This window comes from Pterocles gutturalis, unplaced genomic scaffold (assembly GCF_000699245.1).
Source record: "Pterocles gutturalis isolate BGI_N339 unplaced genomic scaffold, ASM69924v1 scaffold1601, whole genome shotgun sequence".
Lineage (NCBI taxonomy): Eukaryota > Metazoa > Chordata > Aves > Pterocliformes > Pteroclidae > Pterocles > Pterocles gutturalis.
The window spans coordinates 25,150-42,195 of NW_010105433.1; the positions used below are offsets into that span (position 1 = coordinate 25,150).

The 17,046-nt window shown below is 48.5% G+C and overlaps 1 protein-coding gene across 1 annotated transcript in view; it reads left to right on the forward strand.

The window, feature by feature from the left end:
• RNF165 (ring finger protein 165) overlaps positions 1-17,046 on the forward strand; it is a 43,175-nt gene that overhangs the window by 22,855 nt on the left and 3,274 nt on the right. Inside the window, exons 2-6 of the mRNA XM_010087390.1 lie at positions 1,451-1,626; positions 8,730-9,039; positions 11,734-11,859; positions 15,844-15,973; positions 16,787-16,891. Coding sequence (XP_010085692.1) covers positions 1,451-1,626; positions 8,730-9,039; positions 11,734-11,859; positions 15,844-15,973; positions 16,787-16,891 — 847 coding nt within the window. The remainder of the gene's footprint in view (positions 1-1,450; positions 1,627-8,729; positions 9,040-11,733; positions 11,860-15,843; positions 15,974-16,786; positions 16,892-17,046) is intronic.

Consider the following 17,046-nt stretch of genomic DNA (forward strand, 5'->3'; position numbering starts at 1 on the left):
AGGCTGGGCTCTGGAAGAAGTCCCAGCTCAGCCTTTTTTTGGCTACCTCAGGGCCATACGTGTTTTTTTTCCTCCCCCGTGGTGTGCAGAAGAGATGCTCTGCTCAGTGTTATGGACCACAAATGTGGGTATGAGCTTGTGCTCCAGTCCTGCCAGCTCATGACACTCAGCAATTAATGAGAGGCTTTGTTAGGGTGAGGGGATCACAGAATCACAGGGTGGTTTGGGTTGGAAGGGACCTTCAAGACCATCGAGTTCCAACCCCCTGGCATGGGGCAGGGACACCTTCCACCAGACCAGGTTGCTCAAAGCCTCATCCTGGATGTTGAATGGGAATCCTACAAGCAGGCAGGGGCAATCTGCAATCTCTATGGTCTGTGGGGGTTTTTTGTTTGTTTTTGGGATGAACTGTGTTTTGCTGTGTCTGCCCAGGGGTCCATGGGGATGAGGTGCACTAAGGGCTCTTTGACCATCAAGCTGTTAAACAGTGATGCAGGAACTCATTTCATCCCTGTTCCCCTAAGCCCCTTTGCAACCTTTTTCCACCAAATACCCAAGACTCTGAGCAGGAGGATGACAAACCTCCAAAACCTAATTTTTCCACCTAAAACCCAGCCACGCTCCACCAATGCCCAAAGACCAGCCCTTTGCCCATCTCAAGGGCTCCAGCCTGACTCTGTTGCTTGGCACTAGACAAGCAAATAAGGCAAATAAAATGCTCTTTATCCCTCACTAATGTGTGTTGGGGATTCTCCTTGCCCAACCACGGGCTGGTGCTGGGATCTGCTCCCCGTTGCATGGCACTAGACACGTGGGACGACGGGCTGCACCCCAGGCTGGATTGGCGCTGGCTGCCTGTTATTTTTGGCACAGTTCTTCCCATTTGCAAAATGAAATGAGAAAGCTGTTGGCGAAGGTGCTGAAAGTGAGACAGATTCCTTCCCGGCTGATAAATTTTTCTCAATTGCTTTCCTCCTCCTCTTCCATCCTCCTCACCCCGAACTCCTTACCCTACAGTTTTCTGTCCTGTAATGGGAAGGAGATGGGACAATATTTTCCTCGGTGCAAGATCGCTGAATTTTTGTACGGCTGCTCATACCATGGATTTGGTCTGGATTTGTTTTTTTTTTTAAACTTTTTATTTTCCAGGTGCATCATCAACCTTCATTTCCTATTAGCAAGTCAATTTAACTCGTTTACTAAGAATGTATTCACCAATAATTTGCAGAAGGTTAACACGTGGCTGACCACAGCAGGCAATTAGTAGCTTGTTTGTAAATGCAGTCCTTCTGGGGCTGCTCCCACTATTTTAGCCTTTACTCACTGTATGCTATCAGGATGGATGCTAACTTCCCACCCTGTTCCTATCTCCGAGGTGAATTTTAATGCACATCCAGGGGAACAAGCTGCAGGCGCCTGGGCTATTAAAAGCCTGTTGGGTTCTTTGCAGAAGTACTCAGAGAGACACCCTGATGGCTCTGGTTTATGGGGTTTATCTACCATCCCAGGGCAAGAGGAGGGGTTGTGGGGGCTCTAATCAGGACAAAAAGGATGAGATGGCACAGCTCCGGCACCTGGGGCAGCTGATTGCAACAAGCAGATCTTCTGCAGCTGCAAAAACTGCCAGTGAGTGAAGCCAGGGCTCTCCAGGAGCTGCCATCTCCCTCTCCGTCGCAATAGGATTGAGATGTATAAATAGCCCTAGCCTCCCTTCACACCTCCCCTAACCCCCTCATGGACTGCGGGTGCCTCGACAAGATGGCCAGGTTGCCTTACCCAAGGGAAAAACTCCCATGCCTCGCAGGCAGCTTAAGAGCAGAAGACAGATTTTATTTTCCTTCCGAAGGCGGCTGCACTCCCTGGGCTGTAGTTGTCTGCTGGAGATACCCAGCGCCCGCTCTGGGTCTGATCCTGCATCCCTTACCAGCAGCCCTATGGCTTCAGAAATATGGTTGCTACGAGGAAAGAAGGTGGAAAAAAATTGTTCTGCTTTCTGGGTTTTTTCTTTTCATAAAGCTTGCAGCATCCCCTGTCTCTCTGCAGGGTTGACCCGGGGGCTTTGCATCCGTGTGTTTAAGGAGCGCACGGATCCCTTGAGCCTTTCTGGGTGAAATAAATGGATGGATAAATCCATTTATTGGATGGATAAATTTGCATGTGCATATGCATAGTCAAATCCTGACTGAATCTAAAAGAGAATCCCTGGTGACAGAAATACCTGTGGTCAAACCAGTAAATTTCTGTGACTTGATGTCACCTACCAACCTGCAAAAATATATGAACTTGTCATCTACAGGGTTCACCTGGGGGCACGAAGGAATTAGGAGCATATCTTTCAACAAAAAAAAAGTCCAGGCTGCTTCAGATAATGTACAGAAACAATAAATATAACTGTAGAACTGAGAAAAAAAACCAAAAAGCCGTGGAAGTGGGAAAGCAGTGGGGAGGAGGATGTGATGAATTTCCCTGTGGGTTTCCGCTGCGTGCGGAGTGAAGGGTGGAAACAGCATGGCAACGAGCAGCTGAGCAGGTTCAGCTATCCATGTGCCTGCATCATCTGTTGGCTTTCTAAAAACAAATTTATACCCCCTCAATTTGAGATTACAGCCTGTAATGCAATCTTCCAGCTAAGCATTTTGGGTGCCTCGTAAATAGCTGCGAAATGATCTTCCCCATGGGATTTTTAGCTGAAGTTCATCTTCATGGTGCAGGAAGGGAGACGGAGCCACGGCGTTGCCCAGCTCCATGGTGGGTCCTTGGCATCATTGTGCAAAGTCACAGAATCACAGAATGGTTTGGGTTGGAAAGGACCTTAAAAATCATACAGTTCCAACCCCCTGCCATGGGCAGGGACACCTCCCACCAGCCCAGGTTGCTCAAAGCCTCATCCAGCCTGGCCTTGGACACCTCCAGGGATGGGGCATCCACAGCTTCTCTGGGCAACCTGGGCCACTGCCTCAGAAGAAAACATTTCTTCCACATCATCTGTCCTGGCACCAGAGGTGAGCCAGACTAGTTGGGACAGCTACCAATCTACACTCGTGTTCTGGCAGCAGCAGGAATTCCCCCACCCATTGATCCCTGGCTCTGACCCTGGCTTTGGGATGCAATGGAAGAAGCCGAGGGAGAGTGCATGCAACAGCTCTCAGAGCATCACACAAAGCAGGGAGGTGTTGCTGGTGCTCAAGCAAGGGCACAAGTTGAATGGGGTACCTATGACCACATGGTCCTGCCCCGTCATGCCGTGCCGTAGCCTCTTTTGGCCCAGGCTTGGCCCCAAGCATGCCAGAGGACCACACAGAGGACTAGCTCCTCTTTCCCACCCCCCAGATAGCCTGGCTTGCCCAAGACTTGATTCATGTTTCCACTCGATCCCATCTTTGCCTCCATGTGTTGGAATAAACCTTTAGACTTTTGCAGGGCACCTTTTAGACCTGGATTAGCTGGGCTTGGACATTAGCTGCCTTCATGGCTTAGCTGAGGCCAGAGGGTTGTAAGGCAACCCTGGGATGCTGGGTGGCTGGGTGTGTGAGCGGGTGTTGACCATGCATATGGTCAACAGAAGAGTGTGAGGAACTGATACGGAGCGGGAGAGGGAAGGCAAAGAACGGGGGGAAAATACCCCCCCGCTGTGCTAAGAAATAACTCAGTTTAGCTGCTTGCATTGAGACAGAAGTCTGATCTCAGTGACATTTGGCCTCAACCAGTTAACGGGAGACTACACAAACCCAGAGTGAGTTGTCTGCTTCGCTGACACAGAAGTGACGCATTGCTCGCCTCCGAGCTGCTGATCTGATGTTGCTCTGAGCTGTCATCGTCTGCCACAGCAACAGCATATAAATGAAAAGAAAAAGCAACAGGGCAAGAAAAGATGGATTTCTGGCTGGTGGGCAGCCTGACAGTCAGCCCAGAAAAAAATCAGTCCTCCACAGCTCCAGATATGAGCAGCTGGAGCTAGTCATGCCACAGGGAGGAGGACCTCAAAGAGCCTCATGGAGCAGGGTGGACGTGGGGACGTGTGTTTCCAGGTTGGCCTCAGGTCAAAATCCTCTCAGGGCTGGTGAGGACTGCCTTTGCAGTGAGGATACTGGGCTTTCCCCATCCCTCTGCAGCTGGAGTACACAAGCGTTTGTAGCAAAGGTCACTGCAGCTGGTGAACCTATTGGGTGCCTTTGGGGTTGGCCATAAAAAACCATCCAAGATTTGGCTGCAGAATCAAAGTATCTCAATGGAGAAGGATAATCCTGCTGTAGGATGAGGAACAAAACTCTGGAGCCTGTTGAGTGGGGAGAGGGTCTCTGCCTTGCCAATCCCAGACCAACTTCACCTTCCTGCAGGCACTGTTGGGGCATGATGTGGGAAAAGAGGTTCATGGAGGATGCAGTTAGTGGCTCTGGAGCTTGATAGGCACAGTTTCTGTCCTGGTTTCAGCTGGGACAGTTCACTCTCTTCCCAGCAGCTGGTGTGAGGCTGTGTTTGGGTTTGTGCTGAGGAGAAGCTGATCACACACTGATGGGCAGAGCTGCTGCCAGGACAGTCAAGGACTTTCCAGCTTCTCTGCTGGGCCCGTGTCTGTAGGGGCAGGAGGAGCTGGGAGGGAGCACAGCCCCAGTGACCAGCCCAGGATTCCACCTCAGGGTTAGGGCTGAGACCCAAACTGGCCAATGGTCTGTTCCATCCCATGCCCGGCATGGCCAGGAGAGAGGTGAGGCTCTGTCCGGAAGGGCTCTCTCCTGCTCCGGGTTGTCTCCCTCTGGGTCACCCCTCTCTCGGGGTTGTCTCAGTCTCTGGGACACTTGTGGTCTTATCTCCATTCTGGAGTTGCGCTTTTGGGACTCTCCTTGCTCCGGGATTGTTAGCCAGCAACAGGCTGAGCCTTGGTCATTGGGTGGTGAGCGGTGTCACTGTGTGTCACTCATCGGTATATTAGTATGTATTATTATCATTATCATAATTATTTCCAATATGTTTGTAGTTTAGTTCTTAAATTGTTCTTTGTTCAACCCACGAGTCTCTTTTCCCTTCACACCTTTAATTTTCTCCCCCATCCCCGGGAAAGGGCAAGGGGAAGGGTGAGTGAGCAGCTGTGTTGTGTAAAACTACAACATTTTCCAACTTCATTGTCTTTGCTGCAGAAAAGTCCTCAAAGCTCAGCTAATGAAAATGTCAGCGGTGTCCTTGTTCTGGGGAGTGAAAACAAAACCTGGAGTGGGGTGTCTGGACTGGCTTTTAGTCATGGATCACTCTTTGCTGTGGCACAAATTACTGTCCAAGCACAAAGCAGCTTAAAACCATGAATCAAATTTTCTTGAAGTATTTCATGGGCAATGCTTGTTGGTTCCAAAGCAAACGTGATCTAGGACCAAACTGTGGCTTGGGAACAAGAAGGAAGATGTGCTAGCAGAGTAATCATTAATAGATGCTGCTAACGTGAGATGCTCTGTTATGCTGAATAGGGGTGAGCACCTGCGAGGCAGGTTCTGATGTTGGTCGTGGTGAGCTAGCTGGAGTAGGGGGACGCTCATCTGGTGTGTGCTGGGTGACACTGGGTTTACCTTGTGTATGCAAGACCAACATGTGGACTTGGAAAGCAGCCTCCACCACAGCCCCTTGCTGCTATGTACCATGAACAGAGGAGGGCAAACTTGAAAATAGATAAATTAGAGATGAAATGTTCCGTTGTGCACTGTTATCTGTTTGGCAGGGCTTTCTGGGGTCCACTAGTACCATGCTTGGCAAGGACTGGCTCTTCATTGTGCAAGCTGGTTTGGTTATGCCAGCTGTATGATTTGATGACTGCTAATAAGCATAGATTTGCTGAAGTATTCCCCAAAGTCTTTGCTTTGCTGTCAAAATCCTCATCAGCAATTGGATTAGTTGTAGGGAATGAACAATTACAACACCAGATAGTTAATTATGTTAAGACAAATTGATGGGTTTTATTTAATCATATGGTCTCAATTCGTGTCTTAATGTATTCTAGTATTTTTCCTATGGAGGGAAATGCATCATTGCACCAGTAGGTACCAGAAAAATACTAGAAAATGCTTGTTTAAATTGACTAGTGCCTAAAAATAAGGCAAATTTACTCTCTGTGCCAAAACAAATGGGTTAGGCTTTTACTTTAGGTTATACTGGCTCTGCACGGGCCCTGCACGCCTGTCTGCCCAAATATCAGAGATAAAGTTTGCACTTTCTGGACTTCAGGGAACTGTATGACCAAGTTCCTTGCAAGGACTACCCTGGTGTGGGAGGAAAAAGTCAAGTCAAAAGCTGGGACAAGATGATGTGTCCACCGTGTGATCTCTAGTTCATCATGGCTCTGGCATCAAAGGTCTTGCAGATGTTTTGCTGAATCAGACTAAAGCCTCCCAAGCTCCAGCAAAAGTCTGGAAATCCCTGGCTAGGGTTGCACCAGGCATCAAGAGACGAGAGAGGTGCAGAGGATGGGAGACTGTTTTTTTCTGCTTTACTTACATGCTACAAAATTAGTCCCAGTAAATGTGACGGAACATCACTAAACCTCATTGTCTTGTGTCCTCCTAAGAGTTTTGTCTGAAATACGACTAAACCACTGCTTGGTGGCACAGGCTGGTGTGTTTGGCTGTGCAGAGGGATTAGCGCTTCAACCTGCTCTAGAACCTTGTCTTCAGGCGCTGTGAAGACCTGGAAGTGTAAACCGGCTCACTCATGACTTGCTGTAGCTGTTCTCCATTGGGAGGACCCATGGCCATTGGAGGTTGAGCGATTCACCATGAGTTGCTCTAGCAAACACAGCAGTTAGGAGGCATCTCCCCATGACCACAGTGTCGTTCAGCTTTAGCAATGAGCCCGGGCAGCTCAGGACCCCCATTTCATTACTCACCCTTTACATCTTGGTGCTGTACGGTGAGTTGGGGCCAAGCCAATGGCAGCAAATATAACCTGTGGTACCAGGGGTACATGGATGGCTTGTGGGTCTGGGCTTGCATCTCCCTTGTTGAGGAACAGTGGGACTGATCCCACCTCCTCTGGTTTTAATTAATAGGGTAGCTGAATCATGCTGTTATCTGATAGCATGAGAAATTATCACCTGAAGAAGTTCTGCTGCTGGTGGCACAGGTATTTGTGACCTGCTCCCTCTCTCAGAGGGACACTACAGAGGATTAGCTTGTATTTAAGAGATGCTGTGTGTAATTATGCAGAGTTTTGCAAACCATTAGTTTCTGTTAGGTTCTCTCCCACTGTTTCTCTTGCTGGCATCTGACATTCTTTGTGCATCTCCCATTTCCATACGGACGTGAACAAAGAGCGCTCAGGGCTCCCTGAGATGCTGGGATGGGCTGGCTTCCAGAAAGGAGATGTGAGCAGAACGGATCTGGGTGAAGAAAGCATCAAAGGCACATCTGGCTTGTCTCTTGGGATAACAATCAGTGTCTCTTGGTGCTGTTGTTCCTGGATTTAAAAAAAAAAAAAAAAAGTAGTTTTTAGGAAGAAGAGATGCGTAAAAGGGTAGGTGTCCTATCCTGGGGCTGATCCTCAGCTAAGAGGCATCTCTAATAGCCTCACTTGAGTCTCAACCTTCACCTCTGAGCTGCCTCAAATCCCTAGTTTAAGAGCCAAAAGTTTTGCCGTGATGCCTGTAAATGCTCCAGGAAGGTAGGAATTAATGTGCCGGTTTGGGCCGAGGGCCCATCCAAGCAAGGATCTTGAGGGAAGTGCAAGCCCGTGACAGATGTTTTGCAAAAAGCCTCCCCTATGGATATCTTTCACACCTCATTTCTTCCTCATTCCCATCGGCTTTGTGGCTGGTCTCACAGCAGTCCCGGTGTGTTTCCCACAGCAAGGATGGGCTATTCAGGGTCTCAGGAAAGACCCACAATCTTAATCCTGGCTTTCAGAGGTGGAAGGTGTCTTGTTCACGTCCTGCAGTCAGCGAGGGACAGTTTCTTAGGGAAAAGATTGTTTTCTTGCCTATGAGACATTTTTAAACAGGCAAAGAAACACCTTGAATCACAGGAAAAGTCATCAAGCTTTTAAAACTTTGGTGAGATCATAACCCATGAAAACACATTTTGGAAAACAGGGTTCCCCCCCGCCCCTCCCTGTGTTCTAAAATGTTGAGGCTTTTTCACAGAATCACAGAATGGTTTGGGTTGGAAGGGACCTTTAAAGGTCATCTAGGCCAACCCCCCTGCCATGGACAGGGACATCTTCACTCAGACCAGGTTGCCCAGAGCTTCGTTCAACCTGACCTTGAATGTTTCCAGGGATGGGGCATCTACCACCTCTCTGGGCAACCTGTGCCACTGCCTCACCACCCTCATTGTAAATAACTTCTTCCTTCTATCTAGTCTGAATCTCCACTCTTTAAGTTTAAAATCATTACTCTTTGTTCTGTCATTACAGGTCCTATTAAAGTTTTTGCTCCTTTTCTCTTCAAGACAGGCAACTGGAAACAAACTAAGGCAGTTTCCATCAGTATACACTTCAATTTGGAGCCAAAACCTCACTTTGAACCCAAATTCATGCTTTGGTTCCAATGTTTTTTTGGAGGGGAAAAACTATTAGTCAAAACCCAACATTTTTCCATGTAACCAATGTTAACTGACCTGTTGACTCTTTTTTAGCCCTTTTGGCAGAGGAGAGAAAGTGCTGTTTGCTCAATTCTTGCCCTGGATTGGCAGCCACCAGCCTGGGGTGCCCCAGCCACCGCTGGCCCCCATGACGGCCATGCTCTTCTCTTCCAGGTGCTCCTTTTCAAAGGTCTCAGCATCCCCATGCTACCTCCTGCCGGCATTTCCACCTGGCTCCCCAACCTCAGCTCTCCGCCGACTTCACCCTGCCTCACGCCGTGCAGCCCCAGCCAGGGTTGACCCCCCACATGGCCCCCGCGCACCAGCACAGCGGCCCCCTGCACCAGCCCCTGGCACCGGTGCCAGCCCTGCCCTTCCAGGATGTGGCCGGACCTTCCTTCCTACCTCAGGCGCTTCACCAGCAATACCTCCTCCAGCAGCAGCTCCTCGAGGCACAGCACCGCCGGCTCATGCCCCATCCCAGGTAAGAGGGTCCTGGTTTCATCTGGGACAGAGTTAAGTTTCTTCCCAGCAGCTGGTGTGAGGCTGTGTTTGGGTTTGTGCCGAGGAGAAGCTGATCACACACTGATGGGCAGAGCTGCTGCCAGGACAGTCAAGGACTTTCCAGCTTCTCTGCTGGGGCCGTGTCTGCAGGGGCAGGAGGGGGTGGGAGGGAGCACAGCCCCAGGCCCAGGAATAAAAAAAAATGGCCAATGGTCTGTTCCATCCCATGCCCGGCATGGCCAGGAGAGAGGTGAGGCTCTGTCCGGAAGGGCTCTCTCCTGCTCCGGGTTGTCTCCCTCTGGGTCACCCCTCTCAGGGTCGTCTCGGTCTCTTGGACACTTGGGCTCTTATCTCCGTTCTGGGATTGTGGTTTTGGGTCTTTCCCTGCTCCAGGATCATTAGCTGGGAACGGGCTGAGCCTTGGTCATGGGGTGGTGAGCAGTGTCCCTGTGTGTCACTCATTTGTTTGTATATATTGCTATTATTGTCACCATTATTATTATTTCCAATATGATTGCAGTTTAGTTCTTAAATTGTTCTTATCTCAACCCAGGAGTCTCTTTTCCTTTTACCCCTTTAATTATCTGCCCCGTCCCCAGGAGAGGGGAGGTTGAGCGAGTGGCTGTTATGGCGTAAAACCACAACAGTCCTCCTGAAGGATGCTGAGAAGCTACATCAGCCTCACATCAGCAGAGTGTCTTCTGCAGAACCCTGGCAGCACATGCTGGTAGTGCTGGCTTTTCTTCACACATTCACCCATGTACCTCCAAAACGCATCCACCAGCAGGGAGGCTGCAGGGCAGGTGGCACCTGCAGGTTACCTTTCCCATGGCGATCCATATCGTGCTCACATAGAATGTCCCAAGGTCACCTATTGTTGTCCCTTGGAGGAGAACAATGGCAGTAACGCCTTAGTGTTGCAATGAACCTGTCCTGCGTGGCAGAGAGAGAAAATGCCCAAGCTACCTCCTTGTAGCTGCTGTTTCAAAATCATGTAAGAGTTGTGTTCACCCTTTCCATTAGGTTTTGCAGATTAAGAACTTGCTTGTCTGGGTCTAGGTAGGCTTCCCAGGTCTACAAGGAGCACATTCAACCATGGAAAGCTGCCTGAATGCAGACGGGCTGACGACTGCAAAGAGAGCTACTGTAACTCAGCAGAGGTGGAAATGGATGCCTGGCCTTGTCCTGATTGTGTTTCTTGAAAGAGGGATTTAGATAGCACATAGGAGAGGAGCGCTTTATTTGGAAACATATGGAAGCTATTTGTGGGTTGTACCCATGGATCAAGAATCGAAGGATGAGTCTTTGCAATAATGCTTCATTTGGAAAGAATGTTACAGGGAGAAAACACTTTCTTTTCCATACCCTTTCTGGCTGAAAATTGTGTGTTCTTCTCATCCTCGTTTTGTTTTGCATAAGCTGGATTTTTAGGTGGATGTAATGATCGGTTAATAATTGGGTAGCAAATACGTGCGAGGCTGAGGGACCGATGATACAAGTGTTTATCTCTTAGTCATAAGCTTAATTCAGATAAAAGCATGGAGCACAAATCCACACAGAAGCTTTTTTGGTCAATGCTGTCAGTGTTCCCTTTGCAAGTGGGTTGTGGTGTGGAAAAGGGCAGGAACCCCTTGCCCCATCCCACAGCCTGTTTCTGAGAGCACAGATGCATGGGAGGAGGGTGTCAGAAACCCTACAGGTGTGGGGCATGGGGTCCCACTAATGGGATTCCAGGTCGTGCCTTCAAAAGTGAAACCTCTGAGCTGTGGCTACATTAAAAAAATCTTTATTTAGCAGTTCTCTGCTCCATTTGCTGTAGTGTTTTGCCATAGATTTATTTTGCGATGGCTCCACTAGTTGGCAGGGTGCAAGGGGTATGAGTTTGCAGTGCAAATCCTGCTTGTGCATCCACCTTGTCTCTCTCCAAGCATGGACACTGATCAAGCAGCACATGCTCATCCCCTGAGTAGTTCAAATGGGCAATAATCACAAGGAGAGACTCAAATGCCTAGGAAAACCTTGCTATATTTTCTACCCTTTCCTTTCCCCGCCAGCAAAAGGAGCAGAGCTGGGGGGAGAAGGAGCTGGATCCCAGCCTGGCCTGTCCATCATCCAGAGAAATGCTGGCAAAGGCCAGAGAGAGTAAATTCTGCTTTCAGTTACTCCTCGGTAATCGTGTTATGAATGAGGCTCCCCAGGAGCTTATGGACTTCATGGGGAGATGAGACAACCTGCAGCTCCTTTATGATGATGGATAACGGCAGAACCAGGGACATGTTTTATCTTGTATGTTCTTTTTCAACTGACAGTGCAGAAAAATAAAACGGTGCAAATGGCACAAAACTTCCAAGGAATAAGTGGGGGTTTTTGCTTTGTTTTGGTTTTCTCTCCATGTTGCCACCGAATAGCATCCCTTGTAATCTGAGTGTATGTGGATTACGCAGGGGGTGAGAGTGGAGGTCTGCACTGTGTCCATGGTGACCACAAATAAATGCCATATCTCTGGGTTCCTCTTCCCATCATCCTTGACACCTGCCTGGACTTTTTCCTCTTGGACGTGTATTCATAAGACCAGCAGTTTGGGATTTCTCCTGGTTTATTGGCATGGGCTGGGAGCAGGAGCTCTATGTACCAGTGCTCCCAGTATGGCTAACTGCTGGTCTCCTCTATGCAGGCGGGCTCAAGAGCGCGTGTCCATCCAGCCTCACCGCCTACACCCCAGCTTTGACTTCAGCCACCAATTGCAAACTCCACAACCCCTGGGGCCCCAGCCCAGGTATTTAGCCGAAGGCACGGACTGGTAAGTCTTCCACATTTCACGAGTGCATTGAATGAGGGACTTAGAACATCCTGGGGAGGCTGCAAAGGTCGGTGAAGGTTGCCCAGAGAAGCTGTGGATGCCCCATCCCTGGAGGGGTTCAAGGCCAGGCTGGATGAGGCTTTGGGCAACCTGGGCTAGTGGGAGGTGTCCCTGCCCATGGCAGGGGGGTGGAACTCCATGATCTTTAAGATCCCTTCCAACTCAAACCATTCTGTGATTCTGTGATTCTGTGATTCTATGGATGTCATCATGGACCAGTGTTTTCATGAAAACTAATGGTGCAGCTCAACAGATACAATGTGGGGAGCGTGCGATGGGAAAGCTCATCTCTGGGAGGGCCATGAGCACGTGCTAAAGCCTTTATGCACGTCTATGACAATGTCGAGGCATGGATATCACCCATAACTATCTATGGATGCAGGGTGCAGCCAAGCGTGAATCTTCCTCCAGGATTTTTTCCTGATGCAGGACACAGCCAGGGTCTTTTTTCCTATAGACCAACTTCTCTGTCTGAACTAGATCTTCTGCTGTCCACCAGGCACTCAAAAAACAGTGTCCATGACTTTTTCCTGTGGTTTAAATTAGGGAGCTGCCCTGCCCTGCAGGGGGGTGTGAATGCATTAATAGCTGTTAATTGTTCTCCCATTGTAGTGTTCGATACCTTGGCAAAGCTGAGCAGGGAATTGATCGTTTCATTTTCAGAGCGGGTTCTGAGATCTTGCACAGTTAGTAAGGTATACGGCCCTACCTGGAAGAATAAGAAAATAAAAACATTCTTCTGAGTAGCTTCTGGTTAGCTGAGCAAAGTCTGTTCCATGCACTGAATGGAAAAAATAACATATGAACATGTAATTAGAGACAATCACAATGTATACGCACAAAGGGACCAAAACGTCACAGGAAATCTTAATTATGGCATTTCCTAACATCTGAGCTCTTTGCTCTGCAAACAGAGTCCTTTTAACATGGGGGGGGTTTTTGTCCCCCTCTGGGGTAATAACATACAACCTAAAACATGGCCAGATCCTTCTGCCATTTTCTTCTCAGGTGTTCTCATTACTGGCACCACCGTGAGCTGAGTTTGGCTCGGACGACATTGTTCAGATCAGTTTGCAAAGCAGTTCATGTACCATGTGGATAGAGCCATTCTTTTCTGCCTTTCTTTTGGCGCAGAGTGTTTAATTATAATAATTAGAAGGATCTGATAAAACATCGCTTTTTTGTTCCCTTCCTCCTCCCTCCTGTCCCCCCCTCCATGTTGCTCCATAGCCTTATAAAACCTAAGGAGCAGGGATGACAGGAATCATACTGTGTACATATGTTTGGGTGACTCACTTTCCCTTGGGGCACATGTATGGTTTTGCCCAGTGACAGATATAAAAACTTCCCTCTAATGCGTTACTACCGCATGAGCATCCGTGGAGCTCACTCAGAGGGGGTAGGTGGTAGGCACTGTCACGGGAAATGGGCATAGAAGGAAGATCTGAAGGTGATCAATCATCTTGGACAGTCCCACCTCGATTAAAATCTTCTAGTGAAGAAGAAATAAACTCTCCTTTGGTTCCTTAAATCATCTTCTCTATCTGCATTTAGTGGCGATTGTCCAACTGGTTATATGGGTCCCTATATTTTATTTTTCACTGGAACAGGTTGCCCAGAGAAGCTGTGGATGCCCCATCCCTGGAGGGGTTCAAGGTCAGGCTGGATGAGGCTTTGAGCAACCTGGGCTAGTGGGAGGTGTCCCTGCCCATGGCACAGGGTTGGAACTCGATGGTCTTTCAGGTCCCTTCCACCCCAAACCATTCTGTGATTCTCTGATTCTATGATTTTTTTGGCTGTTGGCAGCCTGGGTGCCATAGGCATCATAGGTCTTGAACCTCACATCCGAGTGTCAAGATGCTGTACAGTTGTTCATGTATCATGGGCTAGGTGATGGTTGGTTTTGATTTTCTTCAGCTAATGTTCTCTACTTATTCACCCGCAAACCCTGAGAAAACACCACTCTATGCAATATTCTGCTTTGGGCCCCTCTCTAGATTAACAGCATCGCTCCAGGAGCCTCAATACCTGATTTTAAGGATCTGGATGCACCCGTGCACAAACAGTTCATCAACGCTGTTTTGGAATTACTTCTGCAAGTTAATAATGGCTGTTCATCTTTGAGAGATTTCTTCAGCCCTTGATCTCACAGCACTCTGTGGATTATCGCGTCTATTTTGTAGACAGGGAATATATATGGGAAGGCAGAGAGGAAGTGGTCAAGGTCGTGCATCAGGCCAGTGACAGGGCTGGGAATGGATCAAAAGCCTCCTGATTTCCAGCTGAGTCTTCCATCTACCTGGGAACAGTCTTCAGCAACTGGATAAATCTCCAAAATTGTGTCATGGGAACTGGAAATGCTCAGTCCTGCAGACTCTCACACTGGTTGTGTTGCTGCCAGTTGCTTGCCATGTTTTATGGTCTGTCTAGGATGTGGCTAGCACAGGGCCAGCAAAAATAGTCCCTTTCTTTGCATCAGCTTGCTACAGGGAGACTTACTGGGGAACACCAAAGCACTGGAGATGCTGCCTGGTGCACAGGCTGTTCTGGGTGAAGGATTTCCACATTTGCTGTCTTCTCATATCTGTTATCTGCTCTTGGGCGAACACAGCTTCACAGCTGCTGGAGGACACGTCTGGGTTGCTCCTAACAAGCCATGGCACTCACTGCCGCTGTCCTCCGCGCAGGGGAAGTGAAGTTCAAGGCTCAAATGGGAAACCCATGCTGTAATTAGCTTTGCTTTGGCAAATGTGAAGACAACGGTTATTAGAGCATCAACGTTTGTAGTTATGATAAAGTGAATGACGTTCAAAGCACTTGTTTGCTGAGAGACTCCCTGGCTGGAGAGATGAAGGATCAGCTAATTGGATTATAAGTGGAGATGCTGTTAGGTCTCCTCCCGTCCCCTCCACATGGTGTGGGGATGGGGTTGCAGCTTGTCTCTGCGTGCTAGATTGGGCAGAGCTGCGACTTTTCATAGAATAATGGAATCACAGAATGGTTTGGGTTGGAAGGGACCTGAAAGATCATCGAGTTCCACCCCCCTGCCATGGGCAGGGACACCTCCCACTAGCCCAGGTTGCTCAAAGCCTCATCCAGCCTGGCCTTGAACACCTCCAGGGATGGGGCATCCACAGCTTCTCTGGGCAACCTGGGCCACTGCCTCACCCCCCTCACAGGAAAAAATTTCTTCCTAGTATCTCATCTAAATCTACTCTCTTTCAGCTTAAAACCATTAACCCTCATCCTATCTCTACACTCCCTAATAATTTGTCTCCCCATCTCTTCTGCAAGCCCCCTTTGCTGGGGTCTTGGTCATGCCAAGTCCTGGGACTGATCTGGGTTATTTTTCTAGAGGAAAAAAGTGCCCAAACCTACAAAGCTAAGCCCCAACTCTGCTTGCCCAGGCAAGGATGTGTGATGAGAAAGTGGGACCATTGGGGGTGTCCCAATGGGGTGCTTCATTGGCATTGGCCCACTGGTTATATGACATCCTTTCCTGCAGCAATCTCCTCCAGTAATTTCTTAAAACCTTTATATTTTCAGTACAAACAGCAGTTCTGGAGTTCCCTGAAGCTGGGTTCAGGCGAGGTGCAGTCTCCCTTGTCTCCCCAAGTCTACCATGACCCAGTCTGGGACACCTCCAAGGAGAGGAGGTCATCATCACATCACATGAAAAAGCCCTTGGACAGTGCCTAACAGGCTCCTAACAGCCACCCAGGATGGTTCATCAGTGTGTCACTGAGTAATTAGCTGTGTTTCTGTAATTGGAGGAAACTCCCTGCCAAGCAGTAGCATCACCCCAGGGTTGAGGAACCCTCAGCAGCCCCACCAGTGGGGGTTGCCCTTTGAGTATGATCTGACCTGTAAGCCATGCAATAAAACCATCCAGTCAAAGCCGTATCTTCATCCTCGTGCCCACAGGGACCTCAGCGTCGATGCAGGACTGACTCACACCCAGTTCCAGGTCCGGCCGGTCCCTCAGCCCTATCAGCATTATTTGGCTACGCCTCGGATGCACCATTTCCCCAGAAGCACATCCTCGACACAGATGGTAAGTGAAACACTTTTCACCAAGAAATGTTTTATGCATTGTCTGCCAGAAGGCAGTCAAAATAAAGGCTGTTATCTTTCTATCACCTGTCTTTCTGCGAATCCCACCTATCTCTGGCCGTGGGAGGGAGCATCTGAAAGGATAATGTTGCATCATTGCACTCTGGCTTAGAGAAAGGAAAGAAAAGCTCAGCTGCTCTGGAAAGATTCGGTCCATCGCACGCAGCACCACGCTCACAAGCTGGTCTGCAAAACCTGGGGAGGATGTGAGAGACTCAGCAGTTATTAATAATATTATTAATACTGGAACAAATTGTGGGCTCCCAGGACTTTTTGTATGCAGAAGGATCAGCAGTAGGTAACTCCCTTCCCTGGGCTCAGCCCCAAGGACCACTCCTCATCACATCATTGTATTTTTTCCTCGTTCCCATAGTCAGACCCTGACACCTGTGTGCTACAGCAAGGCTTAAAAAATCAAAGCTTGGATGAAGAGAAATCCACTAATTTAAAACTAAATAGAATAAAATCTCTTTTTAAGCTAATCCATGTTGAGAGTTTGGAACTGCAATGGTATAGATGAAACAGAAAATGTTATAACAGTTTATTCAGGAGAAATGCATGTTCTTGCTTATTGTTTATAGGAGATCTATTTAATAAAATCTCATTTTTTAGTTATTGAGAGGCTTCCTTCGGGGAAGGTGTCAGTCTGCTCTTTCACTTTGAATTTTTAAAGCACTAGATTTAAATCAGGGTGCACAAGGGATTTCTATGTGCGAGTACAAGTGGCTTTATTTTTCTCCCTCACTTCTTGCAGGTTGTTCATGAAATCAGAAATTACCCTTATCCTCAGCTTCAGCTACTTGCTCTTCAGGGACTGAACCCAAGCAGGCACACGTCCGCTGTACGGGAGAGCTATGAAGTACGTACCTTGGGGACTAGAATTATTATTACATTTTCAAGTGCTGGCAATCTATGCAAGCTCTGGCATAAACTTGTAAGACTCTTTTGTGGCGTGGCAGTTGCATGGAGTCTTGCAGCAATTTTAGTAATAACTGGGAGGTGAAGGGGTTGAGT